General features: G+C 33.3%; 1 protein-coding gene across 8 annotated transcripts in view; it reads left to right on the top strand.

Moving 5' to 3' along the window:
* LOC126970153 (zinc finger protein rotund) overlaps positions 1-14754 on the top strand; it is a 244507-nt gene that overhangs the window by 203463 nt on the left and 26290 nt on the right. The window contains exons 1-2 of one of the 8 annotated variants that reach the window (XM_050815923.1): positions 7068-7618; positions 9432-9948. The exons of 4 other annotated variants lie outside the window; for them this stretch is intronic. In XM_050815923.1, coding sequence (XP_050671880.1) covers positions 9544-9948 — 405 coding nt within the window. In that variant the 5' untranslated portion in view covers positions 7068-7618; positions 9432-9543. Of the gene's footprint in view, positions 1-7067; positions 7619-9428; positions 9949-14754 lie in introns of those variants that run through there. 3 more of the 8 variants (XM_050815922.1, XM_050815924.1, XM_050815925.1) reach the window with 3 other exon arrangements.

Raw genomic sequence — 14754 nt, 5'->3', positions numbered from 1 at the left:
AAGCCCGTTTATTCCATTAAAAAAAACAATATTAAGTCCAAACAATTGCTATTATAATAATTGTTAAACGCCCTTTACTCGACCGATCCGGTTTGAAACTTTTGCGTGATGAATGACCCTTCTTACACCATATATATACCACAGTACACCGTGCTATTATCCATTCGTTTTATAACGCAGGTTTCACCATCCATTGCTTTATCTCCACACCAAAAATATAATTGACCTAAACAAAATCCTCGATGGAACAACTGTGTTTGTATTCAGTATTTAATGTGTGATCATTATTTTGAGCTATGACCAAAATGGCGTGCTCCCAAAATACAGGTTCTGAGTCTGTTGGGAATTAGTTTTAAGGCTAGACGAATTTTAAACAATAGGAGAGGTGATTTAACTTTAGGAGGCGACTGTTAAAACCAATGCGTTCTTTTATGTAACGTCTTGGCAATGAATCATATTACTAAGTCATTTTAAAAGGCATTTATTTTCTCTAAATTGATTCCTTTAGAATTCCTCCACTACTTTTAATACAATTACTCATTTTTATTTCAACGATCAAAGAAAAAGTGGCTCACTTTATGCAGACTTGTATTTTAACAATTTTAAAAGAATCATCAGCTAGGGATCTAGAGAGATTTAGGGAAACTAATAGTCGAGTTTTTATTACGCAAAGTAGTTTATCTAGCTCAAACCCCAGTTTTATTAAGCGTGTTAACTTAAAGCTTACAATAGTCCTCAGGATTTTTAGTTGCTCCATTTGCAGGCAGGCGATATTACTCTTCCTTGCAACTCTCCATTTCTGAACACCATAACAATATTGCTATTTGGGTTTCAGAATTGAATTATGTATAAGCTTAATATCATGATGAAGCCAGTTTGTAGTTTCATGAATTTACTTTAGTTTTCACTTGCTAACGTAGAGTTGCTGTCTACGTCCAAAACATCAATATTAAGTACATATATTGTGGCAACGGTAACATTATCATCATTATAAGTTTGGCAAACTTGGTGTACTGATTGTAAGAATAAGACCGGTCCAACCACTGATCCTTGGGGTACACTGGCTGCTATAGTTATTTACTAAATCAGTAAATCGTATGCGTGTTAGATTAACTATTTAGCCAGAGGAAGCAGTGTCATTTTTACCTTCTCTGGGAATGTTATTGTGCTTTACAATACTCAAAGCTTCGGTCTGGATGACAATTTCGGGATACGAAGTCCTTGGCAGACATATGAAAACTTTACAATTTTTTATAGCAAAGGTAGGTAAACGAGTGGCCGGTACACTTTATCACATGCATGACTGTAGGTGTTTAGGTGAGTATTCGCGCATTTCAATGATAAGTTTTCGTATCGAGCTGAAAACATGGAACATGGAAGCTCTTGCCAGAGATTGTTTATATGCGGATATTGGGCTATCGTCGTACTATAAGATTGAGACGATTATAATAATTTACATAAATAAATCAGAAATTAATTGCGACTGTATAGCAGTTGAATGCCTACTCTGCATATAAAAAACTTTGTCTATTATCAATATATCTCGAACCACATTATGAACCAAACACACCTGAATAGTACGTAGACTTCACTTCTTATCTCGTTCCACTTCCGTCCCATAACAGGTGATTTAAATAAATAAAAAACTTATTGTTGTCAACCCTTGCGATAATTGAATAGTCAGGGTCAAGTGAAACTGAGTTTTGACAACCCTATTATATTTTTTTATTTTGAAAATGAAAGTGTTTATGAGAATCTATAGGCAATTGATATGAATGAGGTTTTTATGAATTGATGATTGTTTTCACTGTAGGGCTACCTTCACCTTATTATATAATAATATTTACCTACCTTAAAATATAAAGGTATCAGCCATATTAAAAAATACAAGGAAAAAAAGTATAAGTCATTTTGCCGACAGAAGTGATTTAATTAAACTTTGATGTTTTGTTCTCCTATTACATAAGAGGGAATATAAGGTAGAACCATTCTCAGATTTAACAATTAATCAGAACGGAACAGAATTAAGAAGAACGGGGGAGACAATAATCAGTGCGATCAGGAAAGCGGTAGCTACGACTAAAAATCGCGAGTAAAAACACAGTAAGATTCAGTAGCATTGGGAGGCACCTTTGCACACCACAACGACGCCTAATTCTGCCGTGAAGCAGTACTGTAAAAGCATTACTGTGTTTCGATCTGAAGGGCGCCGTAACTAGTGAAATTACTGGGCAAATGAGACTTAACATCTTATGTCTCCAAGGTGACGAGCGGAGTAGTAGTGCCGCTCAGAGTTTTTGTGGTTTTCAAGAATCCTGAGTGGCACTGCATTGTAATGGGCAGGGTGTATTAATAACAATCAGCTGAACGTCTTGCTCGTCTCGTCCCTTGTTGTCATTAAAAAAAAACAAAGACAAAAATCTTGAAAATTTCCTCCTCCAAAAATTATTTAGTGGCAATATAATCCGTAATAAATAAAGTACTGTTTTATATGAATTTGTTAATAATATTTCATTACATCAAGAATTATTTAAAACAGAACTGTCAAACTGTGCGTCAATATTTTCTCTCATAGTAAATATGTCCTTATAAACAAACATATTGGAAATAAAAATTATTATGTGTCCCAAATTGAAATAAAAATCTCTCAAGTAGGACTTTACTGCACTCCATGAAGTAATCCCCATTAAAATCCGTCAATTAGTTTAGGAGTTCATTCGAAACCAACATCAGGACACTGGATTTATTCATACTAAGATATGGGAAAGTTATTTTTCGCTTATTGTTCTTGGATTTGTATACAAAGTATCTGTTTGCGGCCTATATGATTAAGCTACTTTGAGCACTGTTTGAAGTACTTTAGAGTATAGCATTTACAATAAGAAAAATATCAAAATATACTACATTAAAAATTTGCATTCCTTGCAGGTAGAATAAGAGAAACAATAATCTAAAATAAGATCGGTTGTAAAACTGACCTCATTCAAATGCAAATAAAGATTATTATTAAATTCTTTAGTATAATTTCATTTCTTTTATTTCATATTTATTCTATCATGTTTTTTCTATTCAAAGAAAAAAAATAAACCGAAAGAGTCATGAAAGTTTGCATGGAAATATGGCTGTTTATCTTTCTTCTGAATGAAGCCCCATTTCGTCAATTTTGTGTGAAGACGTAACGGATAATCGTTTTTACTTCATAAAATAACAAAATTCCAAAGCAAATATTTCCCACTAATTGGAGATAAAGAAGTAAAAATTTAGTTTTGTTAGATTTAGTTTCATTTCATCACAAACTCTACCGAAAAATATCTTATTTTTGTCGGATTCGTAAACGTGTCCTTAAGTACGTATGCTACCGCACAGTAGACATATGTAACGGGGAATTGATGGTCAAGTAGAATCTCACTAGAGGAATTAAATAGTTTTTTACCAGTTCGGTAATAAATTTTAGATAACGATTTTCTACAAATTGGTTTTTCTCCATGCATTTTCTCACTTGAAATTTCAGAAGCTACAATCTTGCACGCGAACACAGTCGGTACAGTCTTGTAAAAAAATCATAAAACAAACAGACATTTTTACCCCCAATAAAACGTTTTGTTACAAAATTCTCGTTTTCTAAATAAATTGTAAAAAGCAAAAGTTCACTTTCGATTTTTAAGGATTTTTAGTGCCGATTTTTATGATTATTGCAGCACAATCAGATACGTTATTGTTCATCTGTCCGTCTATTCTTCGACTTAGAGATGACAGATGCCGAAATTTTATTGCTTCTGTTTACTTTACTTACTTAAAGGCTTCCGATCCACTTTATTACGTTACATTGTCTTACAACATCTTATTATTAATATTTTATTATATCTAAGTTAATTACTTTTACCAAGTATATTTTATGTGTGCCATTCAGACACATTTTGGCCATTTATTTCATTGTCATGCTTTTAATATTTTAAAATTTATTTTATTAAAAAATAATTTGACGTCCCCTATAGCTCAGTGGTTAGCGACCCTACCAACTGAGCTAGAGGTCCCGGGTTCGAATCCCGGTAGGTGCAATCATTTATATAATGAATATGAATATTTGTTTCCGAGTCATGAGTGTTTAATGTATTAAATATATCGTTGTCTTCTACCCATAGTACAGGCAATACCTAGTTTTGGACAAGATATTAATTTGTGTAAGAGTGTGTAAATATTATTATTATTATTATTTAATAATAAAAATGTATTTAATCTTGAGAAAATTAATGCCTTTCTAAATTTATCACTAAACGAGAAACACAAAACCAATTTAAAATTCATTTTCGAACGATAGTATAGAAGTTATATTATAATATCAAGTACGTATTGTAATAATGGTGTGAATTATTGAATGACAATTATTCTGATTTAAAGTAATTCATGCTTAGATATTCCCCAACGTACGGAACCCTTGCTAATACTTGTATAAGCCGCGAACATCTGCTTGACCGTTTGTACATCAGCATTATGTTTATGAATATTCTGTGGACATTGGACAGTTCGTAGCACCTGTCACTTATGTCGTGCTAGCTGTGTTAATATTGGTTAGTTTCCATCCTACTAATATTATAAATGTGAAAGTTTGAATGTCTGGATGTATGTTTGTACCTCTTTAACGCAAAAACTACTGAATGGATTTTGATGAAACTTTATTATAATATAGCTTACACACGAGAATAACTCATAGGCTAATACGCATAGGATAATTTATAAAACTTTAGTGTGAATTATCCAAATTATAAAATAAGTGTGAAGTAAGTAGAAAATAAATCTGCAATTTATATGGCAATGCATCGTTTGCCGGGTCAGCTAGTAGTAAATAAAGTGCGAGTAAAAGGATAAACATAAAGCAATTTGTAGCATTTAAAAAAAATACGTTGTTTTAAAAATGGAACGCGTAAAACTTTAAACAGTCAAGCAAAGTTATAACCACATGGACTTTCTACCAATCACTGCATATTATAAAACAAAGTCCTGCGCCACGTCAGTCTATCTGTTCGCGATAAACTCAAAAACAACTGCACTGATTTTGATGCTGTTTTTACCAGTGGTTCTTGAGGAAGGTTTTATTATATTATATGTTAAGGTTTTGTAGCCTTTTTTGCAATCATTAACGATATTTGTTCGAGGTTTCGGAAAAAATAAGCCGTCTGGGAGCTTTCAATGAAAACGCTGTCTAAACTCATGGAAATATAACAAAATAATGAATGGTGGAATTGTGTGTCATTCAAAGGTCTCCAGAAAATTCCGCGATGGCATATGTCTCTTAAGGATAACATACTATATCCATTTTAATATAAACAAAAATTGGAAATGATACAGCGATTTTTTTTATGGAATACGAGGACAAACGAGCCTGCGGGTCACCTGGCGTTAAGTGATCACCGCCGCCCACAATCTATTGCAACACCAGAGGAATCACAGGAGCGTTGCCGGCCTTTAAGGAAGGAGTATGCGCTTTTTTTGAAGGTACCCATGTCGTAGCGTCGCGGAAACACCGCATAAGGAAGCTCATTCCACAGCTTTGTAGTACGTGGACGAAAGCTCCTTGAAAACCGCACTGTGGAGGATCGCCACACATCCAGATGGTGAGGATGATATCCTAACTTGTGGCGTGTTTTGCGGCTGGAAGCGATGATATAAAAGCCGTTTGCACAAATACGATATAAAACATCTTTTGAAATACTTCGTTCATATTTACGATTTGTATCATTTTTAACTTATTAACTTTGATTACACATTTCCGATGGCTTTAGATTACATTATCCCTGAATATGTACCATTTTTTTTTATTGACAGAACAGCGTCAGGTCAGCTAGTATACAAATAAGACATACTATTGTATATAAAACAATAGTGTAAAAAGTACCAACCTACGCTTATCTATACTTACATATATAATAAAATGGTAACGACTTAAAAACCGTACTTAAATATTATTTTAAAGAATACTTGCTGTGTATAAACAATACCGAAGCCAAAAATGAATTGAATTTTTGTCTGTATGTCCGGATAAAACGCAAAAAATACTGAATAAATGTAGTTTCTTCATGAATATTATTATAAATAACAAGAGGTCGGGACTGTATACAGACTACATACATAATATTATCGCGCTAAATCTAGACATAGCTTTTTATGGTATCCACGCGGACGACATCGCAGGCAGCAACTAGCTATAAATAAGTTAACGAAAAATACAAATACTTAACAGAGATATTATAAAATATAATATAATGTATTATATAGCTGTTCTTATAATTGAAATAAAATGTTCAAGTGTCATAATTTAATAGCTTTAAAGTATAATAAGTCAATAGATCAATATAAAAATATCTATAATGTTAACGCGTCCTTATATCGAACGCAACATCTCTCCAGCGAACGCAAACTAAAACAAGATCGAACGCTGTCAGCTCCACCGCTGCATAATATTAACAGCCCTCATTTGAGTCTGGTCAATGACAAACCCTCCTTCAATCAATAATTTCTTTTTCGCGCCGCGTCCTTCGCTTTTTTCCTCGCGCGAAGTAACATTCACCTCGAAATTATATGTCAATTATACCGTAGTGCAAAACTTTTTCACAATTTACGACAATTCTATCGCGGCTCACCTCCTTCTCGCCAATTAAACAAAAAGCCTCGCAAAAAGCCCAAAGCTCGACCAAAAAATCGTCTACTGAACATCGCCAGTCTTGTAGCCATTTTAATTATTATTTAATACCAAGGGACGAGCACGTGGCGACGCGTCCTATCTCGCTTCCACTACAAGGTTAACAAGTAGCAGGACGCTCTCGCTCTCGCTCGCACCAAGCCCACTTACACACATAAAAATGGTGAATAATAAAAAATGTGTACACATTTTTTTCGCTTAACCACCGTATCGCTGTGTGCGTCGGGCCTCACGCCGGTAGAGCGAGACGCACATATCGCCGCGAGCGGTGCGGATGCCTCCCCACTCTGATTTTTTAAGCTCCACTGTAGCTGTTTGGCGTTCGTGTGATTTTTTTCATTTTATGTGTTTGTGTACCCCTCAACGGTGTAGTTCACTTTTTCTACTATAGATCTGAATTTCAGTCTCGATTTTGCCGCGTTCGTCTAAAGGCGGTTCCGCTGTTTTATATTTAATATTTTTTCGATGCAAGAAGTTTGTCGCCTAACGCCGGTGGACGCACATTGAAAGCGTACAATAAAGTGCAGGGCCAGTGCACGCGCAAATAGCCGAGTGCGATAAGGACAGCGCGAATATCACATGTGGATTTACTCACATACAAGCGAAATAAAAACACTAGCACACAAATATATCGAGCACAAAAAATCTCACAATTCAGATCCTAGTAACTCGCTTCGGCATTCATAATTTTACATCAGGGTTAGGCGGGCTGACGTTTTTTCGTAGCCGGCTTTTTTAAATGTTTATTTTTCGGGAGCACGTGGATTTTTTATGAATTTTGGCCGATAACGCCTTGGACTTTTACCTTACGTGTTGTGACTACAGTGCTACCTGTATTATGTGATATTAGTGACATTTATGCAACAAACTGTGATTTAATGTGGTGATATTGGTGAATTGAAGACTTTTGGATAGTTAGAGGTATGTTTTATATTTTTAATTGCTTAGTTTGGTCCGGAGGGTGAGGACTGAGGGTGTTTTATGTTACGTAATGCCTCCCTCAGTAAGAGGAATGATTAAATTCGGGAGGAACGGGCCGGATAGCTGTCTGTACCGTGTTCCGTGACCTTGAACGTTCGACTACGGTAGTCTGTACGGAAACGCGAATGTACGTACGTAACGTAATAATAACACTCGAGATAATTTGCCAAAAAGTTTGTTGGGAATTTGTTCGAACTGTTGTCTGTACAAATTAAACTTTATTAATTGTTTTACATTACTATGTATCACTGAGGTTATATTTTTTCATTAACCATTACAAAAAATCTTAACTATGACAATTATATATAGGCACCAAAAAAATATTGAATAATAATATTTCGTCGCGTGTATTAATTGAACTTAATATTATAATATTAAAATTAATAAATATGGAAATTTTTTCATTAGTATAATTCAATATGGCAACAAATAAACAATTGTGTTAAAGTAAGTTAGCCTTAGCTTCGTAAACCAACAAAAAGTAACTAACAGCCTTGTTCGGTTGACTTAACACGAAATCTTCCAAATGTATAAAAAATGGCATTCATTACGTCCAAATCAATGACAATAATAATTGTGTAAATCTCTAGCACAGATTATAAATTTTCTATAGAATATAATTCAGTCATTATTACAATGCCTCAAACCTTCGCCTCCTTGGTATTTTGGGCGGTAATGACCATTTACTCTCTGATAATAAAAAAATATTGCTTGGTTCACATATTAATTCAAAAATCAAAATCCACATTAAGCGCCCATAATGTTTTTTAATTTTGTTTGTTCTTTTCTGCAGTAGCTTTTATTTAATGCATTAGATCTCATAAAAACATTAATCTAAACTTGAGCTTCGATAATTCGTGGGGCCTGAGTACCTACGCACCACCAAATTACTTCAAATGTCATTATCAGCCATAAATCAATTGAGTACCTTACATAATGGCTTCAAGGCTCAAAATCCCTTAACGCTAGCAAGATAAACCGCAGAGCAACCTGTTCTTATATTCTATGCGCGCAATTATTATCTTTGACAGGCGTGTATGGCGGCATTACATACGTACAGTCTTCAACAAAATAATTTTAAAAAAATTACCAAAAGACTTTTTTTGATATAAACTGGAGTAACAAAATATGTATTCGGTAGTCTGCAATGTAAGTCTAAACAAAAGAAAGTAAAATATATTTCAAAATATTTAATTTAACAAAAATGTTTTTCGAAACATGTTAGAAGGCAAAGACTAATTTACTAAAGACTCAACATATCAAAGAATATATTAAAATTCAATGTATTATAAAGATTATAATCGTTTACCGGTAATAAAATAAATAAAAATTTAAAACGTTATAGTTTCAAAATGAAAGTTGTAATAAAATAAGTACACTAAAATATAATGTCGCATCAAAACATGCTATGATCTTAGCTCGTCTGTACAAGAAATGTGATTATCGAAGCCTTATTCGATACGGCATGTGGGCTAGGGGCTAGATCATTGACACAACCTACGCGGCTGCTCGTCACCTGCTAAAGAAAAAAAACATTGTTTTTCTACACTTAAATCTAGTTTCAAATAGACAAACAACCTGACAGAGTTGCCTAACGACTTCTCAAATCAATTCTCAATTATTCCGAAGCATTTCCACCGCCATTGTACTTTATGCATAATTTATACAAGACAACATTTCGAATTAATTACCGAAATATATACTCGTACATTCTATAAATATATATATTCAGAACTATAATTATTTACAGCAGAAACCGGAAGAGCTTGTTCACATGACAAACGAAACCAAGAATTTGAGGAAACATTAAGTGCCAAAAAATAGATACAAATTAAAGTACTTAGATTAGATATTCAAGCCAAAAGATGATGGAGGGAAGGACTATAGAATACAGACCGGATGGTGGTGGTCTGGATTACCACAATTCACCGCTTATGGCGGAAATACCCATAGATAACTATTCGCATATCCATAGAAGTATAGAACACCTTAGATCGATAGGTATGCCTACAAGCCTCGATACTCATAGACATTTAGCAGCCAATTTAACTGATTTAAGAAGATATGAGCATCCAGATGACATGCCTGAAATCAAGCCGTCCGTATTAAGACTATCAGAATATAAGACAGGTCTGCACGACTTAAGAAGTCATAATGATCAGGAGAATGATATCCAGCGCCAGATGACACCACATGACGAGGGACAAAAAGGTTACAGCGCTCCATCGACGCCGCTATCTGAAAATGGCGGCCAAATCCAGGAGGAAAAGGTTAGAACTATTGTATACAATTACGATTAAAGCAAATTAATCATTATTCTCTATCCTTGAGCACTTCGGAAGTTTTCGTCTGTGTTTGACGTCATCCATAATATTCGGCTTAGCATTGTTCGTAATCATTCTTAAGATCACGATGCGCATTTTCTGTTCCGCGTCTAACGTATACTCTACCATCATTATATTTTATTTCTAACGAATTTGTGTAATGTTTTTAATGTATTCGCTTGCGAGTACTTCCGTGTAACTAAATCTTATCCGAGGTACATTATGCTGGTCAATTTAAATATCCACTTTGGTTTAAGAGTACTTATGCGCAGCTCGCAGCATTTTCAAATACTCACGATAATGTAAGCATTTTTTGCTTCCTTGTATAGAACTTATCAAAACTATTAGATCATCATTTGGATAACTAAAATAAATTATTATTGCGAAAAGTTGAACGTGAAGAGGGTTTTGGGACCCAAACACTTCCTTGACCCATTCCTTTGTATGACCTTTGTTTTGCCATCTCCTACGTTTTAATTGCAAATATTGTTTTCAAATATACAATATAACTTATAATTTCTACATAAGCACATAAAAAAGAAGTTAATCATTCATAAATACTAAACTAAAATGTAATCTAAGGTTTAAAATAAGATAAATTAAACTATAATAAATAGCAATTAAAAGACTGCAACCAATAAAGCAAAGTTAAATGTAATGATGATCAATTAGGATTTCTCAAAATATTTTCATACATTGAAGGTTGAAACTTCGGTTACGCAGTGCACAATGAAGGTGAGGAGGTCGTTTAGAGGTTGTATAGGACAATACCTAACCAATGCTTGTGAATTTTGATGGAGTCGCCGTATTTCCGGGATCCTTATAAAATAGAATAATGCGATTTGTCGCTTGTGAATTTTATTTTAAACCCGTGCTAAACTTTTTGCAAACACAGTAAACTTTATTTGAAGATATTTATAAGACCTAATTTTTAAAGTATTTTGAACATTCGTAACGATACTCATGATGTATTTCTTTTTCTTAAGGTTGAGTAATTATAATGAGCATTTTTAGTGATTGGTTTTTAGTTTTATTAAGCTACAATATAGCATTAATAGGCATTACTTATTGTTTATACTCTGAATTAGTATTTACAAGATAATACAGGATTCATCTTGTTAGAAAAATGTGAAAAAAAATCCACTTAAGACTGGAGCAAAAAAGTTCTTCATATAAGAAATTACTACTTGTTCTCTGATCATTACTGAAAATGCTGTACATTGCAAATGACATGAGTATTCTCATACCTATTTTAGAGTTGATATTTTTTACAATACATAATATGATATGAATGAGATTAATGAACGCACATAGACTACTTCCGAGTATCTTGCGTATGGACAGATAATAATTAAAGACCGTGACCTACCAGACTTACAAGGTCTCGATAGCTGCCCCTCTCTTAAACATTATATAAATAAATGTAGTATCGTATGGTATGTTAAATAATCAACAAATACAAGGAATTTACTAAAATTCTTGTACATTAAAGAATAGCTCAAGAAAACCTAAATCAAATAGCAAATATTGTTATGACTTATGTTTGTGATTGTCGATTATTTTATCCATACATCCATGCCAAAAACAAAATGAAAAACTTCTTTGAACTTTTTACATCAGATTTACATAGAAAATCGGCATCAAATAGCTAAAGTAACAGAAATGTTAACGTAAGGTAAGATAAATAGTAAGGACAAGGAAACAGAAATATCAAAATTTTTGTAGATATTCCTAATTTAATACAAGGTATAGCTTAAAATATACCAAATACCCAGCTCTAAATAAACACATATAAAATTAATAGTTACGAAAACAACTATTCATTAAATATATTATATATTAAGGTCTAAATATCCAGCTTTGATGAATGAATGCCTGAGGCCTGAGAAGAATGGGCGCAACAAACTCAGCGGGCTTCTTTCAACTTTCTTTTTCATATTTAATATAAAACACAACAAAAATAGAAGAAAAAAAGATTTATTTATATATTATAAAAATAAGGTATTATTTATTTCGTTTTTTTTTCGTCTATCACCAACTTTTATATATTTTCGTATTCAATATTATGTTGTTTATTTCGTCAGTTTTGCTACTTGTATTTTGATGTTCCTGAAAATTTATTCAAATGTATTATCATTGGTAAATCGCATCCTTATCTCGTTCAAGGAGTGTCTCGAGGCCAGACACTTGAGCCATAAATTAAAGGGATTTCTTCTTGAACGTTCGATTTTAAGAATACGGATATCTAAACCGTAGAACTATTCCTAATGTTTTAGTAAATTCGCCTTTTTGTTCTTTTGGTGAAGTTCAAAGACAAACATCTAAATATACGTTTTTGCAGCTATTTGTAATGCTTCGAGCGTTTTAAATAAATTTGGAACAATATATTTCCTATTTTGCTTTTGCGTTTGCTATATTATGCTAGTCATCAAACATTAAGAAAATATTATTTCCTATTAGCCATGTTTTTCTGTCCTTGTTTTTAAAGATGTCAAATTTATATAGTAAAAGCCAATAGGTAGAGCATCTAAAACACCAAGAATTGCTAAGTCAAAAAGTCAGGCTGTTCATAAAATGTATGTCAGCCATTGGGCTGCCGGTAGCCTATTTTTGATGCTTTGATAGTATTTTTTGATTAACAATCACCGCGTCTCTGTACCATGACTGTGTCATTAGGCGTTTCGACACTAAAGCCACAAGTCTCAAACAGATTTTTAAAAATCGTTGGTATGTTTATTTAATGAATCAGGTAACTCTTAGATTATTTTGTACTATAGTATGTATTTGTATACTCCATGTCTTAGAATAATCAATTATAAGGGTTTAGAGTAAAAATTGTTTACGCGCCAAAAACAACATCTGTCATGCGCGCTGAATGGTGACATTGACAATGGTTTGAAATTGGAATGCGGCCTTGAATCGAAATCGCCTTCTCGACGGACAAAACGCAACTGATTTTTGCGCGATACAGATCAAGTTTTTTATCTATTAAAATGGATTTGTTACGTATAATAACTTATAACTATTATGAATTTGATGGGCTATTTTTATCCTCTAACGTATATGTTTTGATAAATGCTTAAAGCTATTAATTTATTACCTACTTAAGTAGTACACGATAGGTGCGACTGCTTATCGAATATTTTAAATAAGATATTATTAGATAAATAGGTTTTGGACGACTTTTCATAGTATTTGATTGTATTTTGGCAGAATGGTACAACAACTGTTGCTTTATTACTATAATAAATGTAGATCTAATATCTATGTAGGCTTATTTTAATCTGTATCACATCGTTACCGGTCAATGTCAACGTGCATTAAACTTGTCATCCGAATATTTTTTGCCAATCAATGTTTAATAACTATACAAACTAATAAATATATAAGGTCAATGGCCTTATGATGCCGAAATGCCACCTAGAGCTTGTTTCTCGTTAATTAATATGTCATAAATAATTCTTCTTTCGATTCGCTTATTTTTATAATACCTAACTCAACTCAGATGCGCTGGAATGTAGAGCTACAAATTTGCATTAGTGTTACAGTGATATAATTTTACTACTTAGATAGTGTAAGCTATATTTACTGGGGGGTCCTCAGACTATAAGTCCTTGAATTACTGATACATCAATTTATTATTCAATTTCGTTTATTGACGCAACTTTGTCTGCGTGGATTTTAAAATATTTGGGCCCAAGTTGATAAAAATTATCATATTAGTCTTTTCTTGCCTGTCTCTAAAAAATGGTGTAGGCCTTCTACTGCTGGCGCTATGTTTTCCTATCTTGCGTTACAACCAGTGGGAGGCTCCTTTGCACAGGATGCCAGCTAGATTATGGGTACCAAAACGGCGCCATTTTCGGTTATACTGCAGAAATGTGTAAGCATTTTTTTGTTTCGATCTGAAGGGCGCTTTAGCTAGTGAAATTACTGGGCAAATGACACTTAACATCTTATGTCTCAAGGTGACGAGCGCAATTGTAGTGCCGCTCAAAATTTTTGGGTTTACAAGATTACCTGAGCGGTACTGCATTGTAATATGCAGGGCGTATCAATTAGCATCAGCTGAACGTCCTGCGCATCTCGCCCCTTATTGTCATAAAAAACCCCTTTTTATCTCTACTATACCTGCTTTACGAAGGCTATAAGTTTCACTATTTGGTTAAGTCTATCGTTCACCACCCTGAGGAGCCAGAACCATATTTAATCCGATTTAAAATGTAGTTGCATTTGATTTGATTGTAGCTAAACTTACATATTTTTAATTTACACTAAAATATGCACTGATTTTAAAAATGACGTTGTGCGTTGTGAAAAAGTGTAAAAACGATACTATATACTTGTGGCCATACATGATTATTTAAGGGAGAAAAAATTTAACACACCGCACACACACTAGCATAACGGTGCTTCACTTGATAATATCACGGCGCGGAGTCCTTCTTTTTTTACTCGTCCGTGTGTGTCAGATATAAAATTTATCCTAAGTTTTGATAAAAATAATACAATTACATTTACATAGATATAGATAGCAGTACATATATTATGTTATGGAACTTTTTGATTAGATCTATTTATAAGCCAATGAAAGAAGAATATCTAAGAACATGATACTTATTTATAGATTATAAATACGTTGATTTCATAATTCTATTTTTATATTTGTAATTACTAGTCATTTTTCTGATTATATGATAATTCTTATTTTTAAAATATCCGACTCGTGATTATAATTTGTAGGCAACTCGC

Source organism: Leptidea sinapis, chromosome 20, assembly GCF_905404315.1.
Source record: "Leptidea sinapis chromosome 20, ilLepSina1.1, whole genome shotgun sequence".
NCBI classification, from domain to species: Eukaryota; Metazoa; Arthropoda; class Insecta; order Lepidoptera; family Pieridae; genus Leptidea; species Leptidea sinapis.
The sequence above is the reverse complement of the archived record's forward strand: the minus strand, read 5'-3'. Positions and strand labels throughout refer to the sequence as shown.